The sequence below is a fragment of the Bactrocera oleae genome, chromosome X (assembly GCF_042242935.1).
Source record: "Bactrocera oleae isolate idBacOlea1 chromosome X, idBacOlea1, whole genome shotgun sequence".
Lineage (NCBI taxonomy): Eukaryota > Metazoa > Arthropoda > Insecta > Diptera > Tephritidae > Bactrocera > Bactrocera oleae.
In genome coordinates, this window is record NC_091541.1 from 15,008,284 (window position 1) to 15,033,156 (window position 24,873).

Sequence of the window (24,873 nt, forward strand, 5' to 3'; positions counted from 1 at the left end):
CTCGTCCCCAAGTACTCCCCTTCTCGGAGAACGTTATCGAAATCATTGATAATTTAAGAAGGTCATCAGTAGTCCAGCGGAATCTGACGCGGTGTAGGAAAGCTGAAATCTGATTCTGATGGGCGGTATGATGAAGACGAAAATCGAGATGTCCCAGTTTCGGATGACTTCGGTGGAGTTAATGTAATATGCGTTGTGTTGTTGTCATCCTCGTTGTTCTGCTCACTATCGTTGAGCTTATCGTCGGGCTTATCGACAGGCTTTAGTCGATTGATCGGAACTGTAGTGTTTTCGCCTGACGTTTCCGGTAAAATGTTTCTCATGCTTTCAAATGACTCCCTGAGGTCCTTCATAAGGTGAAGTGAATTCGTGACGAACAAAAACGTGTGAACATGTCGCTAGTTTTTTAAAAATTAATGTTTTTCTCTGACCATGTCGGACAGTGGTTTCTCAAGCATTCTGCATAACTGGATTGTGGCAAACCTGATCGCGAATACCAAGAAGGACGATAGATAGGATGTGGACCTACAAGTTGTTTTCGTGAAAACGAATCACAACTTTTAAATAACGGTGAAGACGTTCCACCATTCCAATCGACTGCGGGTGGAAAGTGGTGGTCTGTATGTGTTTACTGCCGAGGAGACGAGCAAGAGCGTTAAAAAGTTGACTCTCAAACTGTGTACCCTGGTCGGTCGTGATTTGAAACGCCTCTAGAAACCTGGTGAAACGGTCGATGATTGTTAAACAGTTATGATATCCTCTTGATGATATATATGGTCCAATAATGTCCACGTGAATATGTTCGAAACGTTTTGTACGGCATGGAAAGTTTTGAATTGGTGATAAAACATGGCTTCGTTGGCAAGCTGGGCATGTTCGACTACTGACGCTGGAAACGTCGCAATAAATTGGTTTATTGCAGCCTGGAATGTTGACTGGTGTTCAATGAGTCTTGGTGTTCCCTTCGAATACGTTGCTGAAGTTCCTAGTCTTCACCTTGTGCTTGAGAAAGTTCGATTGAGTATACTGCCGTTGATATTTAATATATAGCGAAAATATAAAATTTAGCAAAATTTTCATAAAGCTGCGTAGATAGCGTGAAGCTCGCGGTCGTATGGACAGTGTTTCCTCAGAGCGCTTCTGAAGGAGCTCTTAAGGCTTCTGGCTGAAGAAAGCCAATGGTTATGTTGTCCACGTCTTTGTTGGAGAACGGCGCCGATAGCATACTCGGAGGCATCGGTAAAAATTACCCAAGGGAGCGTTGTGTCTAGGTATGCTAATATCGTTGCTTTCCGTACCACTTCTTTGCATCTGATGAATGCTTCCCTGGTGTCCAAGGGATCGGATGAGCACTTTTTACTGAGCCGCTTGAGTGTACTCGAGATCCACAGTTTTCGGATCTTTGTTGGACGAGAAGGGTTAACGATCACATCTAGTTTACCTGGAAGAGGTAAGATTCCTGTTGCTGAGATGCGGTATCCCAAAAAGTCCATTTCGGACAGACTAAAACGGCAACAAACTATTACCTCGGTTTTCCTTAACATCCTTGAAAACGATTAGGATGTCGTAGATGTATGGGAATACAAACTCGTCTCGTCCCCGTGTTACTTCGTCGATAAATCGTTTCAATGTTTGCGCAGAATTCCGAGGTCCGAACGTCAAGAACGGAAATACGAAAACACCGAACAGTGTTGTAATTGCAGTTTTGTCGACATCTTCGTGTGACAGATGCTTGATTTAAAGCGCGCACAAGATCAATGGTTAAAAATATTGTTTTGCTGGTTAGATTGGCAGTAAAGTCTTCGAGAACACGAACAGGATATCGGTCTGTCAATGTACGGTCGTTAAGTCGTCGATAATCTCCACAAGGTCGCCATTCACTAGACTTCTTTAGAACAAGGTGGAACGGAGATCACCAGAAGCTCTTCGAACGTTGAGCGATTCCTAATTATTACATTTGGCGAACTCTGTCCTGGCAATTTTGAATTTGTCGGAAACAAGTCTTCGGGCCTTAAGGTTAATCGTAGACCCATTTGCTGCTGCGAGATTATAGTTGACTTGTTCCGGCGACCAAGGTGTAAGAGACTTGGGAGAAATGTAGAGATCAGCGCCAGCATCCACCATAAATTGGATTTTGGTGGCACGATATGTTACGAAAAGGGCGGTTTGATGTAGGTGAGGAGCCGTTAACCACCACTAACGGTCCGATGATAGCTTTCCCTGAAATGTGCAAGGCGACCGAAAACGTTTTGCTTCATTGCCGAAGTTTTGATGATACCAGCACGTGTTGTTGATCGGTGCTGGAAAAGATGTGCGCGAATGAAAGCGATGACGAAACGAAATATGACTTGTCTCTTAAAACTGGAAGATAGCTCAATAATTAAAGCTTTAAGACGGGAAACGCATGATTCGACTGCTGATGCTACTGTTGGTTCTTGGACAGAATCGATTTGTGCTGCTGGTAATGCGATATCGTGTATTTTGTCTCCAAGAGATGCGAGTTTATCGAGATTCATGTCCGCTTGAGATGCAAGTATAGATACAGTGTCCCTTTTAATCGAGGGTAGGGCGTTTTTGAGAGAACATTCAAAAGAAAATATTCCATTGCGTGGCGTCAAGATGTAAAGAAGCATGATGGTATTGCGTCATTTCATCGGAAATTCCGGCGAGATACAATAGTCTCTCAAGTTGGGCGAACCCCAAGGCTGGTCGTTCGGAATTAAATAATCGTATAGAAACACGTTGGAGCGGCGTTATACTGTGGCCCACTTGCACGTCCACGCTATCTGGCATAGCACTTTTGCAGAAGAAAATGAAATTATTGGAAAGTTTTTTGCGCTGCGCTCAAAGCTGTGATGATTAGGAATGCGCGAAAACTCCAGTTGTGCTCCAATCGGTCGTGTACGTGGGAAGCCACGTGGGCGATTATGCACAAAAACCAACACACAAAGTGCACTGTAGTCGAAAATTTATTCGAAAGTGTTGGCGAAATTTAAATTAGTAAACGAAATTCACTGTAGACGAATTAGTTAGTGAGTTCTAAAATTATATTAACAAAATCGCGGAAAAACTATTAGATCACGTCGGGCTAACGGAATTACGTCGGGGTAACCAGTTGGGGTGGCTATAACGAAGGAACACTGCGCACGCGGAGGCTGCCAGTAGTAGAAGAGTTTACCATGTGATGTATAGTATTTTATAATAACAGCAGGCTGTTCTCGAGCTGTTCCGTTTTGTTTAGTATTCGTTTCAGCATCCCTTGTAAGCCAGGAGCAGCTGACTTGCTGACATGGTGTTACTATGTTATAATGTCGTATAAGTGAAATTGTGACTCGTCCCACATTTTTTACGTGAAAAAAGTGTCCTGAAGCTGATTTCATCATTGAAAAGTTTAGGTTATTGATCGATAGTCAGAAGATAAAGGAAATATCTTTTAGCCAATGAAAAAGTACCGACAGGTAAGAAAAAAAAAATATATACAAGTATTTACTAAAACTCTGTACATACTTTTTAAAGATAAATCGTTAATTACGTATTTAAAAAATTACTATTAGTTTTCTAAATAATAAAACTAAAAATGTATCACATTAACATTATTACTACAAAATCATCAAATTTCATTTTATAATATTGCCTAGCTATTATTTTTTTCATTTTTTAAAGAAAAAAAGACAGGTTTATCGTGCTAGCCTTCAACGTCACTAGTGTAATCACATAACAACTATAACTAAATTCCCTCTTTAAGTGGGCGGAAAGATCTTTTAAAAATATTTATTTTGTTTCTGTTCCCAAAAAGATCATGACCTACATTAACGAAAGTACAATCAGCGTTTCAAACAAGCAGTTACAATTAAAAATACTCATCAATTCCATTATTATAAGCCGTTATATAATATAATATGATGTATCACTGCAATGTTAGCTTATTTCGGAAGATGAGAAAGCTTTTACGAAGAAAATCTTAAAACAAGTTAAATAAAGATAACTACAGTTCACATTTTAGCATTTCAGTATTAATTTATTGTAACATACTAATAAAAATAAATTGTATAATAATAATAAAATTCGTTAATAACTATTTGTTTTTTTTTAATTATAACAATATGAAGCAACAATGCAGTCTGATGCTTGGTTGCTCTTTGTTCTTATAGCGATTGAAGCTCAGCAAAATGTGATAAGAAAATTCATATCGTCTAAACTAATTTTAACTGATAAAAATAAACTTCATACTTTTACCGAGAAGTCACTAAAATTTATAGTAATTAACTTAAAACTTAATTAACAATATGATATTAAAAAAACAAATAGTTATTATTATTATGTTAAAAAAAAAATTTCCCGAAAAGTCCTTAAAATTTCACTAATTTATCTTTAATTATATTTATATAAATATTGATTTAAAAACAATTTTTTAAGTAAAAGTACATAAAATTTTTATTTAAGACAATATTTTGGTTAAATTTAAAATTTTCAAAAAACCGTTTAGGGGATAAGTTTCTCAATGCCCCCACTTATAAAAAATATACATGGACTTAATTTTTATGATCAAGTGTACAAAATCCATATGTTCATATGTTAGTATATCATATATGCAGTCCATATTATTTGTTAAATAATAATGTGAAAGATTTTAAAATTTAAGTCTTTCCGTAATTATTTTATTAAATACATATTATATATTTATATATTTATTATTTTATTATACAGAATGGTTGCTCAAAGTTCGATACGTTTTTTTGTTCAAGTTGAAAAGTATTAACTGTAATCATCTACTTTGGATATCCTAAATGCTACAGAATTTTTAATTTTGGTACTAACACCAAATGCGATTTTTACACAATGACCGATATATTATATATACGTAGCAGAAAGTCAACCACAGATACAAAAAATATTTAAAATAGTTTCACCGATGCTAAGTTAATCGCAATTTCTCTGCTCGCTATCTTTGCGCGCTACAAGGTATGGAGTTGAATTCGTACAAGAGATTACGTGGATACCTCACAAAAGTGGTATGATCGCTATCTTCAATGCTACTAAGTTTTGTTCTGTATATTTGAGATCAGATTTACTATTATGAATGCCTCAAATAACAAATGCAAATACCAATTTCGTTTTTGCTTGTTTGTTTTTTGAAACATAAGGCTTACGATCAGTTATAATAGTTTATAAAACAAAACTAAGGGCTACTAAAAGGTTTTTTGACGCGGAAAAAATTATTTCACGACCAAGAAAGAATCGTAGCACGATTGCGCACGCGTTAGAAGACATGTTAACGCAGGGTTACACCACACGTGCTGCCCGTTTGTTTAAACATCTGATATAGTTTGTCCGATTCGCTACTCTCCAACGCTTGGCGAATCGAAGACAGCTATTGCTATCAAGTTATACTAAAATATCTTTCATACTGTCAGATATATCAAATACAGCAAAAATCCATTTTAGTAATTATATTATCAATATTATAATATTATATACATAATATATAATATAAATATTTGAAAGTTGTAGTTTTTATTTAATTTTTTTTCTTTGTACATTTTTTTGAAACATTTGCAATATTTTTAGTTTACAGTACATTGGCGGATATATCCGAAAAAAAATATTGGATACTATGTTGAATATTACTACTCTTACATTGATGTATGCATATTTATGTTTGTTTACATTTTCATCTGCCAAAATAAGGTTTATCGTTATTGCCAACTACTTTTTTCTGCAAAAATTTAACTATTGTTAATGAAAGAAAACGATGAACAGGCAATGACTCTAGGTTAATATACAAGCTAAAAAGGTTTTGACAAACCAATATAAATATGTTGGTTAAGCTTCCACAAAAAATAAGCAAACAGCTTAACGTGCTGGATAAAAACTGTAAACTGATAATTTACTTGTAAGCAATTAATACTAATTTGTACCAGATATAGTTTCGCATTTAAAAAACTTATTTTTGTCTTCAAAATTACTCAATTTACATAAATTTTTTATTAAAAAAAAAAAAAAATTATGCACATATGAACTCTAATTGCTTGATGACATTTGAAAAAATGTCATATTTAAATAAGTCAAATCCTTTATAACTAAAATTTGTAAATTCGTGGCGGGCGCGCATTGTTTATACAAAACGAACATGAAAATCGAGTTCTGCACTTTTTTTTTAAGATTACGTTCGTTTCTGAAGTAGTCGATTCGTTGACGAAGATTACAGTGGGTTGTTGTTAGCAAAGATATGGAGTGATATGAATATTAAGAAAGAATTTCGCACAATTTTGTCAAACTTAAGGCGTAGGAAACTAACATAATTTAAAATTTTTTATAATACTTGTAAGATATTTATGACACAGAAATACTTATTTGGCTCTAATAATTTTAAAGTGGATACCCTTACCAAGAAATATCACTACTAGCTCCAAATTCTTTTTCCTCAAGTTGGTACATCTATTGTAAGAACACATGCAAAGTTACTAGTCATTCTGTCAATTAATTCTTTGTTTACAAGCCTTTTAAAGTTGACGTGTGAGAGTATATTTAATATGGATGAAATTTAATATCGCGCAGTGATTGCATTCTTTGTTTCGAAAGGTTTAAAAGAAAATGGAATTTATGAACAATTGTTAAAATTGTATAAGGAGTCCTCACCTTTAAAACGCACCGGTGTATTGTGGGATGGTGAATTTAAACGTGGTCGTACTAGACGATCCACGGGAAGGATGACTAAAAACCGCAACTACACCAGAATTCATTGACAAAACTCATAATATTGTTAATGAAGATCCAAGTTTGACTGAGCTTCAAATTGCTAATACCATAGGCATCGCAGACGAAAGAGTACTTCATATATATGAAAAAGCTGTTTGGAAAGTTAGTGTCGCACACGACAATCCAACAAAAACTGGATCGAAAGCAAATTTCTCAGCATAATTTTGAGCATTTTAAACAGAGTAAAACCACCATCTACCACCATGATCCTAAATTGAAACAAGAACGTTTACAGTGGACTGAAGCTCACAAAGGTGTTTTAACAATGACAAAATTCAACGAATTAAAGTACGAATTGCTTGAACATCCCCCGAATCCAGCACATTTGACTTAAAGCCTCCTCAGAACCTCTTCAGAGATCTGAAACAATTCCTTCGTGGAAACCGTTTTTCGTCGAATGAAAAAGCTGTTACAGACGTGGACGTATATTTTGCAGAGCTTCCGAAAGTCATTACAGGGATGGCATAAAATTATTGGAGGACCATTGGAATAAGTGCATTCAAATTAAGGGAGATTAAATTGAATAAAAAATATATTTCGTACCAAAAACAGCATTTTTTCATTTGCGAAGTTCATAAGTATGTAAAAACAAGATTTCGAGTACATAACTTGTATATTTATGTAGAGTAAACTTTTTTAGTTAAATAAAGAAAAACCCGGTTTTTCTATTTGCGAAAACTGTAATGTAGTGGTTAGAGGTGTACACTACGTCCATCTGATTTCGAGGCCAGTTCCAAAAACATCAAAAAGTGATTTCTGTTAATAAGACGGCAGGCAAAAGCGAACTTTCGATCTCACCTCTGCTATGAAAGAGTTCATTATAACTACATTAACCACTAGGACTCGACTTAAAAGTTCTAAGGCCCCGTAGTTATCAAGCCACAAGGGGAACTAAACAACAAGAAGAAGTAGTTCTGTCAATCGTATAGCAGGAACTAATTTCATGTATGTCTTATTTGCTAAATAAAACTCAAATTTAACTTCTTTGAAAAGTTTCCACTCTAAACAGTTTATGATAACGTTACGATAAGTCTTACCTCAGAACTCAAGAGTTTCTTCCACACTAAAGATGTCCCCAAATTATACGTATGGTGTTGGTGAGTGATACAATTGGTCTTCACCATTTCAATAGAGTTGGTGGAATTATTGATACTTTCATCTTTTAATGGCGTATATAAACTATCATTGGATGTACTACTATACACTGGGGATTTACGAAACCGTCCACAACTTTTCTCAAGTTTTCGATTGTTGCAATTTTTATTATTTTTAGTATATATATTTGTGATCATCTGCTGTTTAGCGATGTTATCAAAAGCAACGGATTCTCCCGTGATATTAGTGTTTGTTACATGATTTTGGAGCATATGTACTGGCTGTACATTTGAATTATTTTTGTCTTTTCTATAATAATCCGGAGACACTGATCGGATCCAAATGGGATCTGCCGCCGCTAAAGCTGACTTTTCGGGATTATGGGGGTTATTATGTAATGTTACAAGGTTTGGAATATCATCAGGTTGATGGTGACATGATGCCGTATTAAGAGCTATTTTAAAGCTTTTGCTGGGTTGCAAATCATCCTCTGTCGTTTCAATGTCAACCATTTCATCATCGTCAATATTGTTGTTATTATTTCCGTTATTTGAAGAATTTGAATCATTTACATAAGAGCCTTTTACATCAATCTCACAACGTTTCAAATCACACTGGCCTATAGGAGATGATCTAAACGGCGAGCGAGGCGGCATGGTAAGTGTTTCTTGAGAATGTACGGATGTTTGTGGTAAAGAACCACGAAATTGCAAAGTATTTGATGCTGAGGAATGAAAGTTAGCATGAACGGTCAAAGCAAGAGGTGCAGTATTACATACTGCTTCTGTTGTCGCTGATTTTGTTATACTAGTCTCAAGCAGTAAAGGAGAATCTGACGTTGGTTGCAATGTATTTTCTACTGGCAAGCTGCTGAAATATATCTTAGAGTGATTTGTTTTGGTTGTAGCTTGAGCACCTGTTGATATTGTAGCGGTAGAGTTAACAGATGTGGTAGCTAAATCAGTAGTTGTCGAAGCTACCGTTACCGAAGCAAAAGTGTTGAAAAAATTTGGTTTATTTTGTTGACAAACTGGTTTGAATGCCGACGCCGTGACGAATTGCGGAATGAAAGATGTGTTTGCATCGACTAATTTATTTAGATTGCCTAATTCCTGGCCAGCATTTGAAAAGCAACTGGCATTTATCGTAGCCATATTAGTATTTGGTTTCCAAGCACTTAATTTCAATGGTTGGCACAATTCATTGTTATCATAACTTTTGATGAGAGCGGTACTACTTCCAGCACGATCTCCGTTCTCACTTCCCGTCATAGATATCAGTGGAAGTTGAGAGAAAAATTCTTTATTACTGCTAATGGGTGGAGTCCTCAACCAATGCATTGCATAATCTGTAAGCCCAAACGGGCTCACTGTAATATTATAACCATTATTATAATTTCGGTTTTTGTTGCCAGATGCATTTGATTGTTGGGTTGAGTGCGCATGCCACATGTAATCCATCATAAAATTACGTGATAGCGGCATTTGATGGGCATTACCTTCACTTAGTTGCAATGTAGAAACACTGCTAGTTCTCCCATGATATGAGACACCATGTGCCGTTGTGCTTCCTATGTTCGTCGGTCGTACGGCACCAACTGCTGCTGCAACGGCCGTGACACCGACCATAGCCGCAGCTGTTACTGTACCAACATTTTTTTCAATCTGATTACATTGTCGTTTTGTTGACTCTTGTGAAGAGTTATGAGACGCCAAATAACTACTGTTACGGCGCAAAGACAAATCAATATCATGGAAAGGATATTGATTATCAGAAGATTTTGCCACTGTCATAATGGTTTCATCGCTACCATTTTCATTCGAGGCACCAGTGTAGGAAGCTGTGGCGGCACCTGGAACATTTATATTCTGTTGTACCTTATCTTGCTGCTGATGTCTTTGGGGGGTAGTTGATGTTGTTTTTAGCGTCGAAGAATTGTGACTCATGAGACGTTTACGTGTACCACCGTTAAACATTGCCTTAACGTCTTCCCAAGCATGGACAATTTCCTCAGGGGGATGACCGTTAAGAATCATATGACGACGCCATGAATTGAAATTTGCCGCATCGGGCTGAACATATTTGTCACCTGCAGTGATTCGGTGCGAATGAAAAATAAACTTGTTAGGCGAAAAGAACATGCCACAATAAAAACATTTAATACATTTCGCTCGGGAGGAATTGTAACGAGATGGTAAAAATGAACCGCGGCAGCCCCAAGCGCACTTATGATATACAGTAAAAGCAAAATCTTCAGGTAGTCTAGGCGGTGCATTATCGCCCAAGAAGCTTTTACATAGACGTTCCGCTTCACGCCTTGTTATCATGCCGCAACGACGCGAACTAATTGGCATTGCGCCAGCACGTCGCAATATTTCCAACTGTACCGGAGTACATTGAACGCAAGTGATACCAAGTGCGACTCGACGGTTATGAATTTCATTGTAACTATACTGTTTGAGCAGGGTGTTAGAAATCTGGGCTAAACACAACCGCTCTTGACCCTCGATATAAAGTGATACTATTGGGATGTCATAAAGGAGTACAGTGCTAACCTGAAAAGGAATAAACATATTTGAACAATATTTTTGGTTAGGATACCGAATAATAGACAAGGAAAATTGAATTAAAGCCAACTGATAAGTTAAAACAAGCTTATATAAGAAGATAAAGCTAATTAAATTAATTACACCACACAGATCCATGAAGCAGAACGTTTAAAACCCAAATCGCAATGGTCATTGAGCCCAGAAACTCCAGAAATTTTTTTCACTCTTGACGTTTTCCAAATATATAAATACCAATTTTGAATAAGAAAAGAATTTCGATCTCGCAATTTCGATAAGTTTGATGGTAAGTAGCAAAGAATAGAACAATTGTAGTTTTATTACAGAAAAATATATACGAAAACAATGGATGAATTAAAATTCACTTTAAGTGAAATAGAAAAATGATGGTGGCCCCTTCTCTCATAATGGTTACTCTCAAAAGCAATAAGCAGTTAAGACGCTAAAGAACAAGGAGCAAACATTCAAATACGAAATACGAGCATGTAACGAAGGGCTTGGTTAGGTGCAGCCGAACATTATACATACACTGTCAAAATTTCTCGGAAATAACTACATCTAAAAGCATATGCCAAACTTTATTAATAACACGTAAGGAAGCACCAATTTTGGGTGTAACCGAACATACTATCGTAATTTGCACTTGGCCAAATGAGCCTAAGTCGCCCTTCAAAACCATTCACCACACCATACATCACACATCACCACACACGACGACGCAACCATTCAAACCTGAGTACACCACCCAGGATACCACAACGCTTTTATATCATTCACCATCAACATCAACAAAAGGATCGAACTCCTCTCTTTTCAATACAGCGATCGCATGGAATCGACATTGCGCGCTTTTTCCTTCTGTAGTCCGAAGATATCGTTTCAAGATCTTAATTTGAAATGTGTAATTAATTTCATCTCTCAGTGACAAATTTAAAGAAAAGAAAAAATATACATATATCCTTAAAAAAATATGTGTATAATAGGATGGGTTAAAAAAACGAAAAAACTTCGTACTCCGAAAAATCGGTTGGTAGATACCTCTAAGAAAGGCTCTCCAAGTATCAGCTCTTAAGTAAACCGGAAAGCTCCTTCGCTTAACCGTTATATATTCATATTCATATCTCGCTTACAACTACTTGAAAACAATTTCGTTTCGTAAAATTAACCGTTTAAAAGATATTACGGGTGAAGCTTGACTATTTTAAGGCAAATTGGTAGTTTTTTTTTAATTTTATAACTCAATGAAAAAACAACATTTTAAAATGCAAAGCTCATAGTTATATGGGAAATTTACTGCTCTGCATTAATTGTAAGTAAATAAAATATTATTTATTTAAACTTTTAAATTATTCTTATTATTCTTTATTAAAGTAACAGTTTAATATATATAACTAGAAGACTCGTACTAAGTATATATTAAACTAGCTGACCCGGCGAACTTCGTACCGTTCGTTTTGGAATAATTTTATTAGTTAATAAATTAAATAAATTTCATGAATACTTTCACACTTTTAATATATATACTTAATTATATGGTAAATATAAACTTTTATTATACTTTTTCTTATTTCTATTGTAATGCCTTGTCAAGTACAATATTCTTTGTTTTTCCTTTTGAAAAAAAAAACATATAGGGCCGATGATTTGTCGACTCTTGAGTACGCAACATACAACTGTGAAAAACGTGGCGATTCAAGATTTATTCCACACATTTCTAACGATTAGCCCTGGGATTTACTAATTATTATTGCGAATGCAAGGTGCACTGGAAACTGGATACATTTGAATTCAAAAGGAAAGTCAGTTGGTAGTAGTGGTATTCTTGGAATAAGCACATCGTCACCTTCGAACTTTCTTATGATTATAGATCACTTCAATTAAATTTTTCATAACTTTTTTATCAGCCAGTCTTGTTCCGTTGCACAGTTTTGGTTGATTCATACTGTGTAACATAATTATCACTGAACCCATCTTTAACTGCAAATTGTGTGGTGGTAATACTGGAAAATCCAATGAATTTCAAAATTCTACCGTATAATTGACTACTTCATTTGTATCGATAATGGAATCGATCGACTTAAATTATTGTATTTGACCATCAAGTTTACTTTGCTCAACAAAGCATGATTTTCATAATTCTCAGGAATATTTGGGAACACTTTTTATATTAATTCTTGCTTTGAGTTTGTGAATTGACAAAAATTTTGTGGAAATGAAATAAGGCCTTTGAAAGAGATAATCTTCAAAAAGTAAATGCCAAAGAGTATTCTTTCGAAAGATAATAAATATTCTTCAATAAATTTGAATTTTCTGTGATTTTTTCTTTAAAAAAGTGGGGAATCTCGAAATGGATCACCCTCTATTATTATAAACTATTCAGTATAGTAAATGGTATTTCGGAATAAAGACGAAAAAGTTATAGGTGGTACAGTACCATTGGGATACGTGACAACCGGTCCTTTTCCATTAATTTTTTCTGTAATCTCTTTGATTATCAAACGTATACCGCTGCATTTTTAAGTTGGTTTCAAATTACTCTTAAGTATAATAGGTGAACCAATTTTCAACCGTGGATTATTTGATGCCATTACGGATATATCTCGAGAATTAAGAAACACAATTTGAAATTTTTTACTTCATTTTCATTTCTGCTAAAAGAAATTAGCGATTGATTTAAAATACATTACATCACCTCGCAAGAGCTGTTGTATCTAGAAACATCTACATTTGTGGCCGCTATTGTCGCCCGTTTACTGAGCCTGTTATGATCCAAGTAATTAATTTTTATTTCCAGGAAAATTCTTTTAATCATTAAATTTTTGTCGTAAACAGCTGAAATTGTCTGGAAATTTAATTCATGGAGTATTTAATTACAGTTCTATCATACCATTCCCAATTTCTAGCAATTGTTCGGAAAACCATATATTTGACCGATCTCTCGGAAATCACCAGACAGTAGTAATTTCATCGTTGCCGTTTAAATCTTGCACTGTTCTGTGCACTGATTCGAGAAAATTTGTGAGCCATTATGCACTCATCTCAAATTATGATTGAACTTTTTCCCAACACTGGAGCTATTCCGGTAATTTTTTATGTTACACGAGGTTAAGATATACACTTTAGAGACTTTAATTCTAGAATAATATTATTATTTAACAGAAATTATATGTTAAAATATGGTAAAAAATGTACTAAACCAACTTTAAGAGAGAGTTATTATTGAACAAACGCGAAAATGTAATATTCTCAATTTCCAACAGTTTACTTTATCTAAAAGTTATTTTGTTTCTTTTTGTATTCACAATGGATCAGAATCCAAATCCTAATCAAATTGCATAGTGATAATGAAGATTTAGATGTACGTGTTCGATATAATGGATATTTTCTGATATTGTGCAACATACTTTTGTTCTACGAAAGACATTTTAAGGCATTTTTTTACACCTTGGGTTACGTTACTTAAGCTTTAGTAAGGATCTTTAATCTTTTATAGCAATAAATTTTGCATATATTGCTCAGCAAGTAAATGTAGCTTTTCAATGGTGAAGGTATTTTTGAAGTCGGTTGTTTTTAATAATAATAACCCAACGATTACCCTGAACCCGCCCACCCGACGCGAGGGGCGCAATCCGCAAACGTGCGGAATTAGCCGAATCAGAAAAGGCAAGAGAGTTTTTTAAGTGTTGAGATCTAAAACTGCTCAGCTACAGAAACAAAAATTTCAACAGCCAAGATCTAAAGTTACAATATAATAAATTGTTAGACTTTCATTTATTAAGAGAAAACAATAAAGTCTTTTTAATTTTGAAAAGTGAGTCAGATAAGTGCTGGAATGAGAATTAAAATCATGACATATACGGCGGAATGGCTCATTTAGTTCAAAATTTGATCTACAGGATTTTAGCAGTAAAGGTCTAAACTGCCTCGAAAGGCGAACCGGGATATTAAATTTAATTTCAGACAGGAGAAAAGAACTGCAAACAGTTCCATTCAAAATTTTCACTAAGAATATTATGCCAAGCATTTCCTTACGACTAGAAAGTGTAGGTAGATTAATAAGTTTTAAACGACTAGTGTATGGAGGTAGATTCTAGGGTAAATCCTATCGGAAATGCGCTAAGGCGAAAAGTAAAAATTGTTTTTGAACCGACTCTAACTTGTCAGAATGGATTTGGTAGCTAGGGTTCCATACAACAGAGTCATATTCAGATATAGGTCTAACCAAAGTTGTATAAAGTGTTTTAGTAATATACGGATCTCTAAATTCTTTAGACCAACGTTTAACAAAACTGAGGACAGCTTTTGCTTTCAAGACCATGGTATCAATATGAAGATTAAAATTAAGCTTAGGGTCCATATTAACTCCCAAATCAACATAGGCAAAAACTTGCTCTAGAATATGGTGTTTTATTACATAAGAAGAGTGGTGCACAGATCTACGGGAAAAGCACATAATCTTACATTTATTGAGATCCAATGGCAAATTATTTCTATCACACCATGCAACCAAATTTTTTAAGTCTGTTTACAACAGACACCTCTCTCAGTTGAAGTGTATGATTTAAAAAGCTTTACGTCGTCAGCGTATAATAAAATTTTTGAGAATTCTATTACTGAAGAGATATCATTAATAAACAACAAGAACAGAATCGGGCCAAGATGACTACCTTGCGGAACACCTGAAGAAACATTAATTGTATCTGAAAGTGTATCCTCAAATATCACTCGTTGTGTTCTATTATAAAGATATGAAGATACCCATTGAAGGAATCTTGGCTGAAAGCCCAGCAGATCAAGTTTATGTATGAGAATCGATATATTTACTTTATCGAAAGCTTTGCTAAAGTCTGTGTATATAACATCCGTATGCTTATGTTTCCTAAAACCCAATGATACATGGTTTACGAATTCAAGTAAGTAGTTAATAGTCGAATTCCCTTTACGAAATCCTCGTTGAGATGAGAAAATTAACGGAGAAATCGAAAAGGTTATATGGTCAGTGATGATAGCTTCAAAAAGTTTAGGTATAACTGATAGTTTTGCGATACCTCTATAGTTTTCAATGTTGGATCTAAATCCACTTTTATGCAAAGGAATTATAAATGACTGTTTCCATATTGAAGGAAATATACCGTGTTTAAGAGAGGAATTAAATATTCTTGTCAAAGGCAAGTAAATATATTTTGCACTATTTTTTAGGAAGCATGAGGGTATCATGTCTTTGCCATAACTAAAAGATGGTTTTAACTTATTTAAATTAAGTAAGACGTCTTCTTCAGAAATAATTGGAGCGTTAATTAAAGTATTCGAACACAGCATTATTCATTACAAACATATACACAAATCATTCCTTTTTATAATTGTAGTGTAGAGTACAATTATTGGTGTGACATTTGTTATGCGCGATACATTAAAATCAAAACTCAACAGATTTATATGATCTGTTCTGCTATGCCAAGTTTCGGCTAATTGGATATACACAAAACTCATATGACAGAAATTTTATGTGACGGTATCACTGCTATGCGCTGATATGCTGTTTCGCTAATCGGACCATCAGTTACAAACAGACAAGGTTTGCCCTTGTGAGTTATTTGTGAACTCCAATATAATTAGAAAATATGGGAGTGTTTGAATTTAATTGCCACATCTGTAAGAATCATAGGGATAATCATATAGTTAGGCGTAAAAACATATATATATAATTGTACATGCAATCCTCTATTTAAAGTCCTAATCCCAGTTCAAATTTTTCCGACGACAATGGGCAGCTGTAATGTTGCAATTAATATGTGAAATGTAAAATTATTCAAAACTCTAGCAAATCAAATGTTATTTTAACAATAGAAGCATAAAATAGCACTGATATATCATTTTCATTTAATAACAATTGATAATTTAAAACAAATTAATCGACCTATTTGAGCCCATAAGAACGCGTGTTTGTTAATATTTGACAGATGCTGCTTGTCGCTTGTCGTCGTTGAATGTAATTAAAATGAGTGAACGCTAGGCCACAGAGGACATAGTGGAGCAGAGGTTATGTGAAGGTGCATTACTGATTTTAAATTAACAATTTCGCAAAAAACATATTTTATGCTCCACAATGATAACATTACAACACTTCATCCAATGACATTCCCAATTAATAACAAAGGGCATGTGTAACATATTAAATAAATATTTATATTAAAATAAATATTTTCAGACCATACTTTTGAGGCTTAGCTGGATTATATTGTTTATATGATGATTGACCTGAACAAATTTTAAACTGAAGAATGGTGTTTATTAAATTTAAATTTGAATACCGTTGTACGCAATGATTTGTTCATCAACGCTTTAATGTTCTTTTTGGGATATTTTACCGAAACTTTCTTTGAGAATGTCTAGTAAAGAGCGTATCTTGTACAACTTGTCATAGTTCAAATTTTCTTTTTTGTATAGTTTGGTGTCATCGTTGAAGTGTAAGTATTGTTTGATTTTTTCAAACCTTCCCCGTGGCATTGAATCTGATATAGCATAAACTTTAAATCTTTTGACTAATCCATTTTCAGTTGCGGAACTTTTATTACACCCAGGTATAACAAAATTCCAATATCTCTCAGTGCATCGAAGCTCTATGCCGTGTTCTTGCAACCCATACAAATTAGTTTGGAACGGCCCAAGATTGCCTACAAGCAACTTTAAAAGTTTGTCACCTGTTTATTTCTGAAAATAACTTAAATTGAATTTTAATGCTGTTTAGATAAATTATCGACTAACAATATCTTATTTAATTTTTTAAACTTTTTATATTTATTTTATAATTAGATCACTCACTTTTAATAATCTTCACAATTTCTCAACAACTTTTTTTGCGACGCACGTCCAGTCTATTGAAAATAATTTCGTCAAATGTCAGACATCATTAGAATTTCTTAGCTTACATTATGAGTACATACATAAAGGCACCGTAATCTCGAAGAAGGAACAGACAACAATAGAAGAAACGATTTGCGTTAGGCATTAAACATTTGAAATTGCTCACAGGCAACGTTGGGGTCGAATGGGTTCACAACTCAAGTTGGGGAGATTTAAAACGAATTCTTTGAATCACAATTAAGAAAATTTTGGGAGTTAAGAGAGCTCACTCCCTTATCACCTGCAACCTCAGAAGATCAGTATTGCTTCCATACTGCCACATAACTTCCATAAAGCCACAACTACTCTGTAAGCTACGTCGAACGAGTACCACTAAAGCCAGGATTTCCCAACACACTCGCCTTAGGTCATTCAGCACCTCTGCAATACATCAGTTTCTAAGTATGAAAAAAAAAACTACTTAAAAAGTGTGAGCTCAATCAGAATGTGATAACGTCTTAGAAGAATACCTCCATTTTTACCTCATGGAGGAAGCAAGCCCAGTAGATTTTACCTACCACATCATGCATTAGTAAGGCAGGACAAAAAAAAATCAACAAAAGTAAGACTAGCCTTTAATGTCTCGAAATCCACACACTGTTTCCTGAATGATAATTTATTTACGGGACTCACGCTTTAACCAAATTTAATAAATAGCTATATACACCGCAGGTCTCTTAAAATACATTACGTCAACCAATCCTAATAAGTACTCGTATATTAAAAAATATTCCAAGAGAAAATTTGTTGGACGCAAATTTCTGGGGATCCTGGGACTCCAATTAAATGCAATATCTGACCAGCTTTCATATAATACATTGCTGAGTCAATATCCGCATTATCCGCTATAATAAAAATACAAACCTCTTAACGGTTTAACCTCTTTTCGATCTTGATCAATTATTAAACAAGCAAAAATCCTAATGCCGTATATAATTGCGTCATGCAGTTGACTATTAGTTCTAAACCGATTCCCGATTCCGAGTTAAGCGTCCCAGCCATCACGGGCTTAGATATAAAAAAAAAGAATGAATTAAAATAATTGTGTTGCTCTCTCAGCTTTTATATGTCGCGATTTTCAGTGAATTATAATATGGAAAAAGCGATGGAAAAATCCCGGACGGATTTTGCTGGGAAAAATATGGTATCCAAATACTAAACCCATTATGGATGCGAACGCTCTGTTTAGTGCGAGATTCAATTTTAACGTAAAATGAAATCCATCCCAAAATTATACCAAAGAGATAACAACTTGCCACATTATACCCCAATTATGTCCACTTACTCATACTACACCGCCTAATGCAAAAAATAGTTTCGCTAAGAATTCTATATTTTTCGACTTAAGCATCGAATAAAGAAGTGGATTTTCATGTGAAAAGTTTGTACAACGTACAAGTAAAAAATGCAAACGGAGATTAGGACAGCACTTCCACCTGAACGCTGCAACTTCGATCTGGCTTTCACAATAGCAAGTGTCGACTTTGCTGGTCTTTGCCAAGTAAAAGCTTCAATTTAAAGGTCTCCCATCCTCAAAAAAGGCTATGTGGCTGTCTTTCTCCGTTTTACGAAAAAAAAAAACCCTGAACCTTGAGCTATGTACGAATCTGACAAAGCAAGTTTTACTCGTGGCATTTGCTCGCTTCATCGGTTTTCCATAAAAAATTGTAAGCGAAAATGGCAAAATAGTAAAATCAGATTGTACCAAAGTAGGCTCATCAAGGCATTAATTGGTAATTTTTTCCTCATATGGGTGGTTTATGGGAATCAGCTGTAAAAATCTTCAAATTCCATTTAAAAAAACTACAACTTTTAATTATGAAGAATTCACAACAGTATTAATTCAAATTGAAGCCGTACTCAATTCACGGCCACTCACAAACCTCTCGTGAAATCAGATTTCACAACCATAACTCCAAGGCATGTTGTCGCTATCCTTATTACACCTATGAAAGAAATTAAAATTATCCATCATAATTTCAGCCGCCGATGGAAACAAATTATTTAAAATACCACTAAAAATTCCAGGAGAGACTTGTATATTGTGTCCTAATACCTGACCATTGTCTCCCCCATATTGAAAAGCATTTCTACGGCTCCGATTTCTACCACTCCGTCATATCCGAGTGGTTGATCTCCGCACGTAAACCGGAGCGCTAACCAAACCGCTCGTTAAACTATAAAATAAGTAGCAAAACCTACTGCAAAATCAAATAAACATGCTAAACATAGGTTCTCATCTCTTGCACAATATCCAAATATATCTATTATAATTATGCCCACACTGTTTGCAATATTGCGGCATATCAAAGGTATGCCATCGATACAACGCGAGCAAATCGCGCAAGCATATGAAACATGTCTGAATTGTTTGGCGAATACCCATTCTAAACAAGAATGTGAGTCCGGTAAGCCGGACTGTGGTAAGCCGCCAACTGTGGTAAGCCGCATCACACGCTATTTCACCGGTGGTCGACTAACTGCCTCACACCGCCGCGGCGCAGTCAGACGATCGCAGAGAACCCCATCAGCACGACCTCGACGATCAGTACTCTTCAAAATCATTCACACCTCCATACATTACACATCACGGACACTAAAAATTCACCTAACGCAACATTCACCACACACGACGATACCAATTATTAAAATACAAATAAAAAAATCGTGGCATTTGAGGCAAACAATCTTAGGCTGAACACGATCCACTCTTAGACCACGAGCGCACGGCATTAACACAAAATATAGTTTAATTGACGGAGAAAAAATAACCACGTCCACTTACCGTGTCTTCAACTCACTAACTCACTTCATTTGAAATATGTTATTAACTTCATCTTTCAGTGATAAATTTAAAGAAAATACAAAAAGATATATATATTTTACTTGAAAAATTTGAAATAAAGTGTCGTTTTCTTATTTTCCACCATGGTATAAGGGAGTAGTGAAAGTCCCATTCACAGTAGTTTCGCCACCTCTGAGGTGTACTCTCACAATAAAACCAACATGGCGGCCATGGTGAGCTAGGGTTGGCGAGGGGTTAAAACGGGTTGCGCATAGCAGAAAACGCCTTAATAATTATTTATAAATATTTTAAAATTTGGTTATTAATTTATGTTTAATGCTAACAATATATGATATTATACCATGTTGATATAGGTAAATATGCGGCATATTTTTAATCATTTTAATTAACTTATTAATGGACAAACTGAAAATTTAATTTAACTATGAGTGGACGGGAAGAAATAACTATTGTAACAGAATTTGATATTATAAGTAATAATAATTTATATAATCACAGTCATCGTATCCTTTGGAATTCCAAGTGTTTTTTTCGAGTTTACTTACGTTTAGTTCTTCGAACATTTGTTATACGCTTAATCCTTTTTGTTTTCCTTACTTTTCATTCTCTACTGTTCGCCTACGGAAACTGAAAGCATCTCTTTCCACGTACAAAATGGCCCCGGGGCCTCAAAACATCGAGGCGAATCGTTTTGCCATACTTGATACGGTACCTGGTAAAAAGAAATGGAAAACTGGTAAAAGTGACTCGATTAGGAGCTTCCTGAGTTTAAATTTGACGACCCAAAATTCGTAGTGATTGAAGCTACTGACACGGCCAAGTCCCTTTCTTCCTTTTCTTGCTTTGCCATTTATCGTGCTATTAAGCAAATTAGCAGTCGAATCCACTCTATATCTACCCTTCGAGATCGTAAATTGGTTCTGCTTGTTAAGAATAACGAAGTTGCGAATAAATTCATGAAAGTAAAACATATGTTCCGCCGCCCCGCAAGAATCTCTCAACCACGTAAAGGGCACGATATTTGCTCCATTTCTAAACAACGTATCAGAGGATGAAATAGTAAATGAGCTCAGCTCTCAAGATGTTGTGTCAGTGTTTAAATTTAATAAGTTTATTGAAAGTAAACCGCACCCCTTGGGGGCTTTGTTACTAACTTTTAACCTTTACAAGTTACCGAATAAAATCGACGTTGCCTGGTGTAAACTGTTGGTACGTCAATATATGCCTTTGCCAATGCGAAGCCAAATTCTTAGTCACACGGCAAAGCGTTGTAACCGTTCCCCTCTTTGCGTAAATTGTTCCCTCCCTCCTCATGCCCCAGCCGATTGCGATCGCATTTTTTGCATCAACTGTTACCCACAACATGCACCATCCTCTAAAGACTGTACTAAATTCTTGCAAGCGAAAGGAATTATAAAAGTTAAAACAATAAACAAATGTCCAATGCGCGAAGCAATAAAAATTCATAAGCAACAAACAACACCAGCTGTTTCATCCAGTAACTCATATGCTTCAATAGCATCCAATTCATGCATTATTAGTTCCAGCGAAAATATAGAAACAACAAACCCAAACGTTGACTCTCCCACCACTGTTAACACCAACAAAATAATCCCCCTAGCAACACTCAAATAACAAATTCAGCAAAATACATCAAAAATATCATATAGAATCATAGTGGAATCCGCTTAAGCATTACGTAGAAACATCTCAACGACACCAAAAACAAACGCAACTAATCTCTGTCTCCACTCCACAGACTCTGATATCTCACTTAGACTCTCTTCCTGCAATAAAATCACCTCTAACCTCACGTCTTATATTAACTCACCTTTGTCTCAAATAGTCTCACCAGAACTCACCTTTATTTCCGTCTTCCAATTTCTACCTTTCGAACCTCTCCCATCCCTTTCAAAAGTACTTTCCAACACTCAAGAATCAACAACATCCGAAGATGAAATTTAATACGCACAACATCTAAACATACACACAAATAACAAACGGGTACAACAATAATTACGATGAACTCCTATACCTCATAAAAGAGCAGAATCCAGATGTTATTTGTATTCAAGAAACACATATCCCAGCTACTCCCAGTAGCACCATTTACTTTCCTAAACAATAGTTACTAAACAGTGGTTACTTTTCGAATTTACATATCATCCAAACCAATAAGCAAGGCGTTTGTATTTTAATAAAAAAACTCATACCACATGAAATTATAGATTTAAATTCCACTCTATCAACAATAGCTCTTGAAATCAACTTAAATTTTAGCTTTACTATCAGTAATACATATATACCATCCCAGCAAGCTTTTAACGAAACTGACCTGAAAGATTTATTTTCCCAATTATCCCCACCCGTTTTGTGGACAAGAGACTTCAATGCGTGGAACCCACTTTGGGGTTTCTGTAAATCAAATACCAGGGGTTTAATAATTGAGAATTTCATTTTAAACAGCAATCTAATCCTACTTAACAATGGCGCCCCTACACATTTTTTTACCCATTCGTCCTTAACGAACGTTGACCTTTCTCTCTCCTCTCCCCAGCTCTCCCAAGAATCAGTTGGGAAGCTTCCTCTATTCTCAGATGTAGTGACCACTTCCCCATATCAATTTCCCTTCAAACAAACTTTAACTTTGACATATATAAACACCTCCCAAAATTTATACTTTCACGCGCAAACTGAAACGTTTTTCAAAGTGAAATCCTAAAAAGATTACCCATCACTCCAATCGACAACATTAACCAAGCCACATCTGCGTTCACAAAAGTTGTTCGCTCTGCTGCAAATAAGTCGATTCCTCAAACCAAACTCAGGTTTTCAACAGACTTTCCTATCTGGTGGAACAAGGATATTTAAAATATGCGTGATAAAAATATTAATACTGGAATACTTTCAAGAGATCAATGTCTGAATATAAGAAGAGCTGTAAAGATTGCTAAAAGGAAAAGTTTTGAGATATTCACTTCAAAAATTTCCCCTGCTTCGACTACCAAAAAGATATGGTCAGACATTAAACTTTTGACTGGAATATCTCACAGTCCTATTACTTGTATTTTAAATTATTGAAACAAACCAAAGTCTTCTGACCAACTCCGCAGACATCGCGGCAACTTTCACTAATTATTGGTCTACATATTCGCAAGATAGTAGTTTCTCGGCAGAATACATCGCAGAAAAACAACATTGGTTATCTGCCACCTATACAGCAACGAACCCCTTCGCATCTGTAAAAGTTTAGAGTGCGAAATTACTTTCTGCGAATTAGAGTCCGCTTTACAGCATGCTAAAAGCAAAACACCAGGCATCGATAAGATATCTTACCCGATGCTTGCAAACCTACCTACAGCTGCCCAAAAAAGACTACTCAGCCTGTACAACACAATTTTGGATCATACCCACAACCAAACGGCTTTCAAACATCAGCACAGTACAAAGGATTCACTTAATCAACTCCAACACTATGTATCTGACGTTCTCTCCACTAAAAATTATGCCACTATCCTGGTCACTGATTTTGAGAGAGCTTTTGATCGCATAGGAATCCATGCAGTGTTAAGCCAATTAGCAGCTTGGAAGACTGGTCCAAAAGTTTTTAGAATAATAAAAGCTTTCATGACCATAAGAAAATTTTAGGTTCGTATAAACAATGTTTTATCTAGTTTGCATCCTCTTAAAAATGGTATACCGCAAGGCACACCGCTATCGGTGGTGCTATTTATTATCGTTTTTGATAAGCTAACTGAAATATGCCTTAACACTAAATTCACAATGTACGCAGACGATGCTATTATTTATTGTACTTGTAATATAAAAGATCACCATACTGTTAACAATATTTTTAAGAAAATACTAACTGAGTCTAAGAAATGGGGCATGAAATCTGGTGCAACAATTTCCATTCCAAAATGTAAATTTGCAAAAAGACGAAATGTGAATATCCACAATTGATATTTGAAAATATTGTAATAGAATCAGTAAGCAATTTTAAAATTTTAGGAGTATATTTTGATAAAAGGTTTAATTTTCCGAATCAATGTCTTAACCTAAGATATAAGTTGACAAAAAGATTACACATAATTAAATATTTAAATAGTAAACGATCTTTTATTCATCCCAACTCCCTAATGAATGCTACAAGAGCCATAATACTCGCTAAAATCGACTACGGTATACCCATTTTTGGATGGTGTTCAGATTCGAATCTGAAGCTTTTAGAATCTCCTTATCATGCAGCGAGCCGTCGGAGTATAAACGCTTTTCCTACGTTACCTATTAAGTGTATCTTGGCGAAATGTGGCCTCCCAAAAATAAAAGAAAGGGTATACGAAACAACGGTGCAACTAATTTCAACACTGATATACTCTCCAAATGCCAACATACATAAAACGGCAATTTATGCGTCACGACATAAAAGAAACTTCAGACTAAAGTCCACTTTACGCCGCTGTATCAAATACGGAAAAGACTTAAACATACATCCGCCCCAAAAGTGCAAAGAAGTCAACAAACAACCGGAGTTATTGTTAAAAAAAGAAACTATCAACATGACTCTTCACACATTTAAAAAGACCAACACCAGTAATGTAGTATTTCAAAAACATTTTTTAGAGTTAATGAAAACCTATGAAGAAAACAATTGGACTGCAATTTATACAAACGGGTCCAAAGCGACAAATAGAGTTTTTGCTCTCACCAAAACAAACGGAGAATTTATAACAGGCGGGATTC

The 24,873-nt window shown here is 35.2% G+C and overlaps 1 protein-coding gene across 1 annotated transcript in view; it reads right to left on the minus strand.

Annotated features, from left to right (window-relative positions):
* Positions 1-24,873, minus strand: part of fuss (SKI family transcriptional corepressor fussel) — a 171,468-nt gene that overhangs the window by 20,075 nt on the left and 126,520 nt on the right. Inside the window, exon 3 of the mRNA XM_070112367.1 lies at positions 7,797-10,409. Coding sequence (XP_069968468.1) covers positions 7,797-10,409 — 2,613 coding nt within the window. The remainder of the gene's footprint in view (positions 1-7,796; positions 10,410-24,873) is intronic.